The 13317-nt window shown below is 40.3% G+C and overlaps 1 protein-coding gene across 1 annotated transcript in view; it reads right to left on the minus strand.

Moving 5' to 3' along the window:
• CACNA1C (calcium voltage-gated channel subunit alpha1 C) overlaps window positions 1-13317 on the minus strand; it is a 478569-nt gene that overhangs the window by 139600 nt on the left and 325652 nt on the right. The window contains exons 8-9 of the mRNA XM_051608094.1: window positions 8126-8229; window positions 1613-1785 (exon numbers count right to left, since the gene is read on the minus strand). Of these exons, the coding sequence (XP_051464054.1) occupies window positions 1613-1785; window positions 8126-8229 (277 nt within the window). The remainder of the gene's footprint in view (window positions 1-1612; window positions 1786-8125; window positions 8230-13317) is intronic.

The following is a 13317-nucleotide window of genomic DNA, read 5'->3' on the forward strand; positions in this document are numbered from 1 at the left end:
GAAATCTGATAGACACGACCGAATTCCCACTGAAGTCAAGGGAAAGTCTGCTGATGACTGCCATGGAGTTGTGTGCAACCCTGTTCTTGACATCCCCACTCAGATGTTATATAAAAATAACAACCAGATCCCACTGCATGGTGAGGTTTTTTGGTTTTCTCATTTTTCTTTCCTAAATTGTTTTTTAATTTGTCTGGAGGTTTTTGTTGTTGTTGTTGTTTTTGTTGTTTTTTTGGTTGGTTGGTTGGTTTTGTTGTTGGGGTTTTTTACCTTTGTTTTTTCTTTGGTTTGTGGGGGGTTTTTGTTTGTTTGATTTTTTGTTTTGTTTTGAATAGGGAATTCCAGCTGCAAATAAAATAATTTGGATCCGCAGACATCATCTTCCGTGTATTATGTGCCACAGGGCAGCAAATTTTGGCCATTAACAATAAGTCCACTTCTGAGTAATTACTGAGGTTTAATTGTGAAACTAAGCTACATGTCCTCTGATGACATTAGCATAAATATCAAAATAACCTGATTTGGGCATAGTCTGAAGAAGACAAACTGGTGACTTCTTCAAGTCCAGATGCCTAAATATCATGGGTATAACCTTATGCTAATCACCCCATATATTTTTTCTAAAATACTTAAATGTTCTGGCAGCAACAAGGAGTAGTGCTTTCTCCCCAAAAGATCAAGAGTATTTGATACAAATCTTGCTTTACTCTGTATGCTCAACTTTCCCATGTCCAGCCTTTCTGTTACTAGAATATATGTATCTGATTGGGTGGATCATCCCATGGTTTTGGCTTGCTGGATAGGAAGCCAAGCCATTTTCTCTAGGAAAACATTTAATGTCTTCCCTTCTGAAATCAAACTAGGAAAAAGCACATTTCTGTAATGAAAGCCAAAAGTAGAGCCAGTGTCCATTAACTGTCTAAAGGTTCCAACTCTGACATTTTCCAAGTGCATGACCTGCAATGATAACTGTTGGGTGTTTCTGAAGTGCTACACAGGCTATATTGGTAAAAGAGGAGGTGGAAGGAGAAGATTCTATTAATGCCATGAAATGTAGGAAATCACTTCTTATTTCTAGCCCTCTCTTTTTCAGGATTTCTAAGAAGAAGACATAGCTGGTGAATTCTCACTTTACACAAACATCTCAACTCCAGAGCACAAGAATAAGAGATAATTTTCTTACAAGAAATGTCTGAGAGCTTAATTCCAGCCTGGCAAAAGCAAACACAATTCCACTGACTTCAATGGAGTTACAAGTGGTCCATTTAATGTACAACACAGTAGATTTGGCCCTTCTCCCATACTATAGCACTTATCTCAGTAGTGGACTTTAACAGCAAGTATAGAGCTTTTTTTCCTGTTTAATATCAGGTTCTTCTGTCAGTATCACAGACAAGAAACTGAGGATTTGCAGACGAGTATCAATTACTGCACACTGCATTTCTCCCTCCCACAGTTTCCTACATTAAACTGGAATCATGTATAAGCACTTTGAGAGTCTCAGGAAGAACTTGTTCTTCCATCTAAGCCACCTCAGCACTACAGCAGGTGTGCATCGACTCTCTTGCTAAAAGCACAGACAGAGACACACAGACAGAAGAAAATTGCTTACTGTTTCGAGGCTTCTCTTCATCCATGCCTTCATCTTCATTTTCTGGGTCGATATCTTCTGCTTGAGTTATCCAGTCTAAGTATCCCTTCAAATCCTCCTCCAGCTGTTGTTTTTCCCGCAACTTCTGGAAATCACCCCGAGCCTTAGCCTTCTCTCTTTCTTTGGAAAACTCCCTAGCAAGAGGGAGGCAGGGAGGGAGAGGACATGGGCGGAGGGAAGGAAGAGATTGAAAAACAATGGGTTAGATTGATTTCCATCAGAAAGGCTCCACATCCTGTGTAGCACACCCAGCTTTCTCTATTCTTTCAACAGACAGACACATCAATGGAGTATCCTTACTAGATACACATGTAGAGCTGGAGTGTACACACTTTAACCAATGCTTAGGAAAAGAATACCTTTTTGTAATTGTTTAATTCTCAACATTTGACTGAAAATTCAGATAAAATGCATACGTAACACTTATGCACAATACCATGTACTTTCTAATATTCTTTCCAACTTTATATTCTCCAGCAGTTATTCATAAATATCTATATGAATAATGGTTAATTTGATTCAATCATGAACTGTGTGACAATAATCTGACACCTGGAGAGTGAGATGCTGGCTCTAACCTTTAGCCAGCTTTCAATTTGTCTTTAAGATTATATGCATAATCACAACTAAATTAGGCCAATTGTAAGTGCAATTAATGGTACTCACAATTCTAGACATGTTTAATTATGGGCAATTTCAGCCACAGTACTGGACAATATATTTAAAAACTGAGTCCTCAATGTTTCACTGCAGAGAGGGCTGCAATCTGACATGAAACATATTTTTCAAATCTCAAGCTGGGGAGGCAAACATGAAAAATTACGGCTAGACAAAACAAATAGATTCTGCCAGAGAGTGAACTAGGTCTAGATATGTGATAGTTTTACTGCCAATATAGGCTTAAACAAAGGGCATAGGAACAGGAATTTAATCTTGCATACTTATGTACATGGGTGCTTGCTTTGCCTTCTTCTTGGCTGTGGTGTTGTTTCTTCTTTTCTTCCAGGGACCCCAATACTGCATTTTTTTTTTCTGAAAATGCTGACCTGCCTCTATTTAGAGACTCTCCTGTAGTTCTAAACCAGGTTTTAACACTTTTATTTTAAAGAGTTAGCTTAATGACTGTGAAAAGTGCTGGATCAAGAGTGCTTAAGCATGAAGTCTTCTATCTGCTGAAGCAGATCACTACATAAGACACACACAGCAGATAATATGGCCCAGTTTCTACAAATGAGAGGCAAAGTCATTCTGGCCAATGCATTATCCATTACCCTTGCTGATGACTGTCAGCAATGAGTGGATTTTTTAAAAAAACCTCCACCTAATATTTGTCTCAGGTTTGCTCCTGCAAAAACAAATAGGAAACCTACCACTAATTTTGGTGGGATAATATTAGGATTATGAAAATCCTACCCAAAATGTTGATAAGTGCCATGTGAAGTGTCCTCAAGCAACTCAGATGGAGGTAAGTTTCTAACAGTGATGGAGAAGTAATTCCCTCCTGTCTGGTCCAAAACCCACTGAAAGATTTCCATTGACTTTACATACTTTGGTTCAGGCTTTCAATATTATGAGCTGTGCATGGAACCAGAACTGCAGCAGAATGAAACCAGGATGATGCCTTCATTTCAAGACAAAGTATGTGACAAAGTATGTCTGTGTCATCTTCAACCCTGTCACACTGCTGAGGGTTTAGCTCATCTCATGGGACTGAGATAATGAAGGTGGAAATGAGGAAGAAAATCACTGGCTTCTCAGGCCTGAAGGTAAATCACAGTCAACCTTGGGACCAGACTTAACCACAAGGCAAAAACTGCCATTGCAGGCATGGCAAGAATGAAAAATTCAATATATTCATCCTGGGAGCAACATTTTGCTATTTAAAATGTAAAACAAACAAACAACTCTCCCAACACTAATAATAAAAACTGTACGAAGAATTTTAGAAAAATTCAATCAATGGCAGATAATTTTCTGCTTCAATAAAACCTTTCCTCTGAGTCTGACATTGTGGCTTATCCAAATTAATGAACTGCCTCTCCAAAAAAAAAATAAATATACATCACTGAATGAAGCTATGTATTATTAAGACTATTTGATGAATCAAATCCTTGTATTTAAGCTCTTGAATCCTATACTGGTATTTTAGAATCTTGAACAAATGGGTCCAATTTTAAAAGGGACTGAGCCCTCAACTCCAAGTGAGAACTATTTATATTTGTGTGGATATAACTTGCAAGGGGCTGTTTTAGAAACCAAAATGAAAAAACATCACGAACCAGCCCAGCTTACAGGAAATGAAATTCCTACTTTCCACTGAAGTGGATCATTTATGTTAGATGCATCTAAACTGCATGCCTACTTGGGTCTTTTCAGTCCCCATTTACTGTCCCTCTCCAATGGGACTTGGGCTGAGGGGTGAGCTGACCAAGCCAGTGTGAGATTTTAGCATGGTGTCTTTACACTGACTGTCTGCATAGGAAAATTTGTTACTTTGGTTTTTAATGACACAACTGAAAATACTGATTGCCTAGCCTAAATGATCTGCAATTTCATGTCTCGTTCCTTTGTACAGTGTATGAAACTTTACATCTCTGATGACTCTCCAAAGAAGACAACTTATTTGAATTATCTTCATTTCTACGCTCTACTAACATTAAACCATTGAGAACAGATGGGTCAGGAAATTGCTAATGCAATTCAAACCACCTCCCAGGTGGAATGCCAGCCTGTGTTCAGGCAGATGCAGTTGATAATCAAGAATCACTATCGGTGGTCATTTACCATCCCATGTGAAATGAGTTGGTGACCTCAGTCCAGTTTCTTTTGCAGGCAGGTGTGCACATTACCTCTGCCACTGTCTCTGATGGCAGTGAACGGTCATGGTTTGCAGTTGCAGCAGGGAAGTCAAGGATCAAATAAGCTTTCTTATAAAAGTGCCATCTTGAGTCTGGAGGTGGCCTTCTCAAAAACAATTGCACTATCAGGTCAGAATAAGGTCCACAAAGGCTTGCAGAACTGCCAAGCAATCTGTCTCTTCAGTTAATAAGAGAACATCATTTTAAGAGTGTGAATCTGGTTGGTTTTGGCAGATTTCAATTTGCTTTGCTATCCTTTACTTCTCCCAGAAAATTATGTGAAACGTCTGCCAAGGAGAACACCAAAAAGCAGAGTATTCTGGAGAGGTGTTTTCTCTGTGTGAGGTTAGGATGGGTCAAGACCGTAGATATAAACATCCAGCTCTGTATCCTCTGCTGAAGAAAATTTATTTTGCCCATTCTGATGAGGAAATATATTCTTGTTTATATCTGATCTCAGTATGATTTCTCACATTTAGAGGAGTGATGGAAAATGAGCAACCCGGCAGAATTCTAGCACTTCATAACTCCTGCTTACTACTAAAAGTTCAGCACAAGGCTCCAAACCTCATCCACCCTAAGAAGTAGAAGAAGGAAAGGGAAGGGTTGGAAGAAGGGACAGAAGACTAGGAAAAAGTCCTGAAAGGTCACAAATAATGCTACAGGAGGAGCTACACATATAGCCAGCCTCCCATTCACTCTGACCTCTTCCTAAGCAGTAAGAGAATCAAAAGCATCCAACTGGGTTTTCCAGGATCCTTTCAAAGCAGAAGAAACTGCTGTTCTCCTACCCCCCATTTGCCCTAGGCAACTGCTTGTTTGGCCTGTGTCCTAGAATTTGGATCACTGCTAAGCAAAATAGAAACGTGAATCTAGCTTAGGTGTGCAGGTCTGAAAGTTGAACCCACACTGCCATTTTTTTTCCTCACTAATTGACTGAAACTGATTACACAGAGGTGAACATTTCTGAACTCAATAGACCTCTAAGAGAGGTTTCACTGCTTACAGTAGTGATGTGGAAACCTTTTGCTTGGGCTTCAGAAAGTCTGCTGTGTGATCTGCTGACTGGATATTTCCTTTGGAATACATGAATGTTATATGGAGCTTAGTCAGGATGGGAAGAGGTTTATAGCTCTGCACATGCATACTCTGTCATACTACTTAGCTTAGCACGTGACTAGTAAATTCACCAGAAAGAACATTAATAGATGACATACCTACGGAAAAACAAATTACAAATGAGCTCTTTAGGCAGAACAGAATTCAGTATTTGATTTTGCAGGTGCAATCAAGGTGTCTTTGTGAGTACAATTAATTACACTTATGTATTCAGCAGTGATTAAAAAAACCCTAAGCTAATCTGTCATTGACAAAGTCTACCTACTCGACATGCTTGGTGCAGTTTCTGAAATAGATAAATGGAAAGAAATCAGAGATACCCAGAATGGATATGCAAAGATGCCTGGGAATGCTGCTTTGTACCTACATAGAACAGGCAGGTGGATCATCTACACAGGTCAGACTAATAGCACTAGCAATTTTCAAAAGAATAAAAAAAAGGCTGAATCTGCAAAGTGAAAACACTTTGCAACTCAGCAGATTTTAGAACTGCTTTAGAAAGGTAATTGTTTAAGAACTGCTTATTTAGCCCAAAGACAATTTGGAACATTTCTCCCATAATTTCAGTGTTTTTTTCATGGATGCAAATTCTTAAGCTTCTTTTTACTTTTCTCCAGTTGGGAAAAAAAATGCCGAAACAGTGCAGCTGTCATCACGCCGTGAACACAGCCAGAAAGTGTGACTCACGGCTTAGACAAAGTGAACTTCAGCTTTGATTTCAGTTCTCTCTACAGAGTGTTTCCATCTCTTACCACTAACTATAGTGGTATAGTTGCAGTATGTCAGGAGTTGGAAGATCTAGGCCCCAAAACACTTTATTGAATTGAAAAATGAGGGAATTCAATATTTATTTATTTACAGACACAAATCCAAGTGTAGATAAATTGACTCAGCAGTGCTTCAACATTATGCATTCCTCAGAGCTGGGCTCACAGGCACTGTTTATTCAATCAGATACTACACAGTCTTTAACCACTGTCTTAGAAGGCCCTGAGTGCAAGTCTGATATTCTCCCTCTCTCAGCTGGTCATCCTCTACTACTGCTGAAATCCTTACTTGATGATCAGTGTATCCACCTTGACAAAGGAGGAACTTATGTTTAAAGTTTTAAATTTGCATTGCCCACAATTTTACATTTTAAAATTGTACCCTGAGTATCACTCTCCAGATATCCAAACATAGACTATTGTCTGACACTTCACTACTGGGGATTTTCCCCACTCCCATTACTGCTTGGAGACCCTTCTCTTTGCAGCAGCTGTCATAGCAGAATGTCTTTTTCAACAGAGTAATGAAGATAGCAGTAATACCTCCTGTAGATATGCTATTACTTCTCTCTTTGCAGGATGGCCAATGGTGGATCTTCTCCAGTCCTGCTTCTGCCCTTCCTATAGTGTTGTACTGAGGACATAATTTCTGAGAGACCTGAAGTCCTCTCTACTGCTTAGAGATCATTTCCCCTCTCATTAAAAAGATAGGGGACTTCAGGGCTGCCCACTCAGGCAAAAGGTACATGCTCTGACCAAATTAATTGACAGCTCATTAAAGGAGGAAGGATGTTAGAAACAAAGAAAAGAGGGATGCAGAAAAGTCCTGATACCATATTTATCCATGTCCATAGAATGGCTGTAGACGCTCCGTCATGCCCAAATATGGAATTAGAAACCTAATTCTAAGAGATCTTTTTTTAAAAATCTTGAGAGGAATGTTTGCTGGCTTGATTCCTCTAATTATGTGCCTCCCCAGGGGGAGTAAAGTTTTTAACTACTGGGGGAATATCAATTGTTTTTAATCAAAGCTACTAAAATGATGCTTTTCACGGAGGGTTATGCTGTAGAACTGAAATACACCTAAATGTCTAGATGTCTCAGAAATGCTTAAACACTATATGGAACTCTCATGATTCTCTGTTCATCTTTAGAGAAGGTCGGAGGGAAATGATCTTTTCTCACTGCATCATGCTAAGCTTGTAATCTGCACAATAGAGGTGTGCTTATTGAAGAAGAAACATGCCCAAGACACTCTTCAGGGAAAATAATCTCCCATTAGGCTGTGCTTTAGAGGCACTAAGCAATGTGACAGTTTTGTATGTGAGAAGACATAATTTGACAGGGATCTTATTCCACAAATGTGAAGGGGTTTGTCTCATTCCCCCTTCAGTCCCACTGACTCTTCCAGAGATTTTACTATATGCCCTTTCTTCTCTGCTTCACCTCCAGGGGAGCATAGCATTGTCTTCTTCCCAGGTAGAGGTTTTAGGTAGATGAACATGTTACAGGCAAAGAGTCATCTTGTATTCCTTTGATTTAGTCAAAAGACTCCTCATGCCACTAGAAATGCCATATTTTGCTATTGGCACAGCAATAGCCTAAGCCTTCTATTAACATTCCTGAGATCATCCCAACCCTGCCCTTTGTTTTAGTAACCAGAGAATAGGAAGAGAAATACAACTTTTAAAAAATAAACAATAATAAAACATTTTCCTGGTACTGCTTACCCGCTAAGTACACCGAGAACCAAGTTAAGTACAAAAAATGACCCTATGATGATTAGTGTAACAAAATAGATCCAGGGCCAGTCCCTTCCTATGGCATCATTGACCTGGAAGAGTGGAATGATAATTAGTGAGACAAGCTCAGATTCTGAGCACTGCAAGGCTCCAGCCAAAGAGATCCCAAGTCACCAGCAACAGGATTTTCAATAGCCAGTTTTTTTGAAATTTATGACAAGTTGACATTAGCAATTTTGAATGCCCTGAGGTTGAATTTCTTTGTCAGAGAATAACACCTCTTTTGTTACCTGCATTGTTATTTGCAATGTTTGAACATATTGTCAAAATATTTGAGAGCTGATGTGAAGCTTCCTTGGATTCAGATTTTTAATCCCTTTGAAAGAATCCTGGTGACAGGGAAAAACCCTTATTATGGAGTCTTGCCCTGTAGCATTGGAAAAAGGACACCAAAACTGTCAGCTTACCCGCTCAACACACCAAGAACCAGATTTAGAACGAAAAAGGATCCAAAGATGACCAGACTGACAAAATACACCCATGGTAACTCATAGCCCATAGCGTCCTGCATCTGGAAAGACGAAGGAAAGTTAGAAGACAGAGAGGGAAAGCAGAAATGATTAGGCAAAGGAACAGATGGAAAGATTTGTAAACAGAGCCTGTGGTTGGTCTACACATAATCATAGCAAGGGTTTCTGTAGGTTGTTCCTGATGTGACCGCTTTGATTGCTTTTTCCCTTTAGCTGCTTCCTCACAGTCAGTGATTAGCACAGGCTGAGATATAACCATGTGCCATACTCACAGTTCTTTCAGTGCTTAAAGTTGTGGACTGTCACTTTCTGAAGTTTATCACAGCACCACAAGGGTCCATCTGATGACCTTTAAACTTCTACCCACTGCACATACGTGTGACCCTTTGCTGCCAGTGAAAATACTGCTATGTTAAGCACTGCCACAATGTTGCCAGATCACGTTTACTTCCCAGGTGTAGCACAGATACACGTACCTCAGAGCAAAGCGTGTAGTAACTACTGGCAAATACTTATTTTTTGCTGACAATGCTCTGGTAATCTTCACAGTTTAGCACAGGGAGGGCAATAGCTGTATGCTGTTGTGGAAAGTCCTTTCAAGGCCCACCGTGTTCTGACCTGATCAAGTGTTTTCTAAAGCTTTCTCACAAAGTTGCCTTCTGTCCTTGAAGAATGAGTTTCTCCTTCAAAATCTGATTCCTACTCAACTAAATACTCAGAATTTGAGACTGTAAACTGAATGACATGAGCATTGGTCTAGCTTTCACACTACTACAAGCATCAGCAAATGAAGCAGGCAGACTATTGTTTTAGCACCAGAACCTGGATTATGTGTAGAGCAACTCTAGCACATAATAAGATATTGTAAAAATTCTAAAAACATTTAGTACAAAACCATTGGTTTAAGTCTCCTTCAAAGTTCAAAATTTTGGAAAGTTCATGGATACCTTAATAGAGTCTCTCTTTCATGACAGTATCAAAAATATCAGTCCCTTCTTCATTAGTTCTCATAAACACTCATCTCCTGAGCCAGCCATAGCATCATTAAAGAAACAGATGGTGGTTAACATTTTCAGGAGCACTAAAACTATTTATGAACATAAACTGCAGATTTGGAAGTACCTAAAGGCATAAAGCAGTCTAGATTCCTTTGTTTTCCATACTTTTGAAAATTTTGTTGTTCTCTTGTTCCAGGAAAATGCTCTCTCCTTTGTGAGCTAAGCATTTGTTGTGATCACAGAAGAAATATTTTTCCATACATGGGCACTGAGACACACTTCAGGGGAGGTGATCTGACTCAAAATCCATAACAACTCAGGAAAGGAATTTCAGACCTTCAGTAAGACAAGGCAGGACAGTAACACCAATATAATCAGTTCTTTGTGGGTGGAAGTCTACTATCCATTTTTCTTTCAAAGTACAGTCACTAAAGTCCTTGTCTGGCAATTGTCCACAGTCAATGGTCTGATCCAGAACTCTATCTCAGGGCTCCTTCAGCTGTGACTGAACTGCAGTAGACTCATCAAAAAATAAGCTCAAAGTCTGCCACTGTGAAAACAGTTCATCAGCTTCCTCTCAGGTTTAATGTATTTGGTGGTCAGAAGAGAGTGCCTGAAAATCTAACATTCCCTAAGCATGTTAACCAGCTTCCTTTTTAATACTTGAGTAGAATTGCTCAGTTAGCTTATAAATAATACTAGTTATTCTTTACGTTTGTAAGCCACCTTTTCTCCCACATGACCAAAACATAGACACTTCTGGCGTGAAATACATTTCTACTTTAAAGAGAACAAACCATCATGGCATATAAAATTGGAAGCAAATATTCACCTGAAATCACAGTGGAGAAATCAGGTAGGGAAAATGTAACTGCCTTCACTAGAATTTAGTAAAGAAACAAGACTTAACATCTCCTCTCTTTAACAAAGAATGCCACTATCTATATACAGCAATCCGCACAAACAATGATTATAGATGACTTTGAAAAACTGCCACAAGAATTTCCCAGTGCAGGCACAGCGATGACTCGCCTTCCCTCTAATTATGATAGATGGTGACAAAAAAAGCGCCTCAGCTGTACAGTATTTAACTATTGACAGGTTAGTTGCTTTTTTTCAGCTGGAAAAGTAGAACTTTTTAAAGCTGTGGTACAAGTGAATCCTAGGAAACAGATGCCAGGGTGCTGGGTAGAGAATTCAGGTGTGTGTCAGGGGTCCTTCTCTGGAACAAAGAAATTTCCAGACAGCAAAAAGCTTTCATTGTGACTTTAATAAAGTATATAACTAGAGTATACTGACTAGAGTACTCTATTTCCAATGCCTGCACAATTGCATAACAATTGTAACAGCTAGCATCAGCACAAATTAATCCTGAAAAAATAGACCTGCATTCTGCTACAGCAGGGCATTTGGGACTTCTTAGACATTTAGGAGATTGGCTTTTCATCTCCTTTTTATTGCCCACTCATATACGTAACAGAGAAGCTGACAGGCAGAGACAGTGATAACTTCTCAGGTGTACAGAAACCATCAGTGTTTGGCAAAGAGCTGAGCTTCTCTCTCTGTTGGTGGGCTCCCTATGTTTGGTTCCTTCATGTCTCATTTTCTTTAGTGGAAGGTGAGATTATTCCATACATTGTGGGACTGAGCCACAGACGACAGAAATGTATGTTATATGTTGATATAACATATTCGGTATTAAGTTATGTGATAAATTATTTTTTAAAACCCCTTTGATAAGAAGACAATATAGTGTGAGCTTACTATTTGCTCTTGAAAAATATCTGCAGGAGAAATGCAGAGATGTAGGCTGTGTGGCAGAGATTGGGGAAAACAAACAAAAAAGAAATAGACTTAAGCAAAACAGTACCAGCAATGTATCAACATTTAAGAAACATTACATTATTGGCTATTATTGGCTAAGATTTCATCCTTCCAAATATCTGGAAATGCTTCCTCCAAAATGGAAGTATTCTAGAAGTGCAGGATGGACTGCCCTCAAGCGAGAAGTGCTCCCAGCCAGTTATCACTAAAAACCTTGCACTTGTGTTTGAGTGAAACTGCTTCCTGGAAACTTAGCATAATTCTGTGAATACGTAGCTATTTATCACATGTTGTATGCATACACATGTCCTGTGGACTGAAGCTGGAGGCTTTCACTGCAAGCATAACTTAGGTGGTAGAGCTGATTTTTCCAAATTATGCTGCTAAAGTGGAGAAGCTGCAGAGGGTCATGACAAGATCAGGAATGTTACCATTTGCACACAAACTGAGTACAGAAAACAACATCTGCAAAATATATGTTATACTGTTGTCTACAGTGAACAGAAAAGGGTTGTGCTGGGTCTGTGTGTCAGGGTTTTGGCAGCAGTGCAGCGGCCACAGGGGTGGCTCCTGTGAGAAGCTGCTGGAAACTCCCCCGGCTCCAAAAAAAAGCTGGATCTGCCTCAGGCCAAGGTCGAGCCCATCAGTGATAACACCTCTGTGAGTAACATTTTAAGAAAGGGAAAAGGAAACTGCTAAATAGATCTGAAGGGGAGAGCAGAGGAGGAGGTGAGAGCAATACCTGAGCAGAGGTATCGAGGTCAGTGAGGAAGGAGGGGGAGGTGTCTGAGCAGAGGTTCCCCTGCAGCCCATGGCAAGACAGCAGCACTCCCATGCAGGCCATGGAGGAGCATGGTGGAGCAGCCTGTGAAGGACCACAGTGGAGCAGATGTGGACATGCAGCTGTGGAGGAACCCCATGCCAGGGGAGGTGGATGCCCACAGAAAAGGCCGTGACTCTGTGGAAAGCCTGCACTGGAGCAGTCTGTTCCTGATGGACTGCACTTCCTGGGAGGGACTCATGTTGGAGGAGCTCATGGGAAAGTCTCTCCCACGTGAGTGACCCTATGCTAGAGCAGGAGAGAAGTATGAGGAATCCCACCCCTGAGGAGGAAGGAGCAGCAGAAAACAACCTGTGACAAACTGACTGCAACCCCATTCCCTGTCTCCCAGAGCCACCGGTGGGGGGCAGGCGGGGAGGAGGTGGTAGAGGAATTGGAAACAAAGTAATTTGGGCCCAGGAAGAAGGAGGGGTGGGGAAGGTATTTGAGATCTGGTTTTGTTTCTCATTGTCTTGCTCTGATTTGATTGGTGATAAATTAATTTTTTTTCCCTCAAGTTGAGTCTGTGTTGCCTGTGACCATAACTGGTGAGTGAACCCTCCCTGTCCTTGTCTCAACACAACAGCTTTCAGTTATATTTTCTCCTCCCCATTCCACAGTGGAGGAAGGAGTGAGCAGCTGCATGGTTCCTTGTTGCTGACTAGGCTTGAACCACAACAAGGGTTCAGTTACAGGTGACCTCTCTAGGATGGACAGTACAACTTCTTTTACACAGTTCAGGTCTCTAGTCACTGAGTGCACTTCTCCCGAGTGTTTACTATTAACCGTATGGATCTCAACAGAAAAGGTGGATCATCTTCTAAATTTACAGTTCTGAGCAAAGATTATCAGCCCATGTAGGTCTGAATTATAATATTCCAGCTAGCACAGTGAACGTGGTTGCAACCTGATGTCAACTTTAGCATGTACGGGACAATTGTTAGGTCACCTGGAAGCACACATCGGTGGGACTCTCAATATTGTCACTCCCAGAAATAGTGCCACTTT

Source organism: Apus apus, chromosome 1 (genome assembly GCF_020740795.1).
Source record: "Apus apus isolate bApuApu2 chromosome 1, bApuApu2.pri.cur, whole genome shotgun sequence".
Classification (NCBI taxonomy): domain Eukaryota; kingdom Metazoa; phylum Chordata; class Aves; order Apodiformes; family Apodidae; genus Apus; species Apus apus.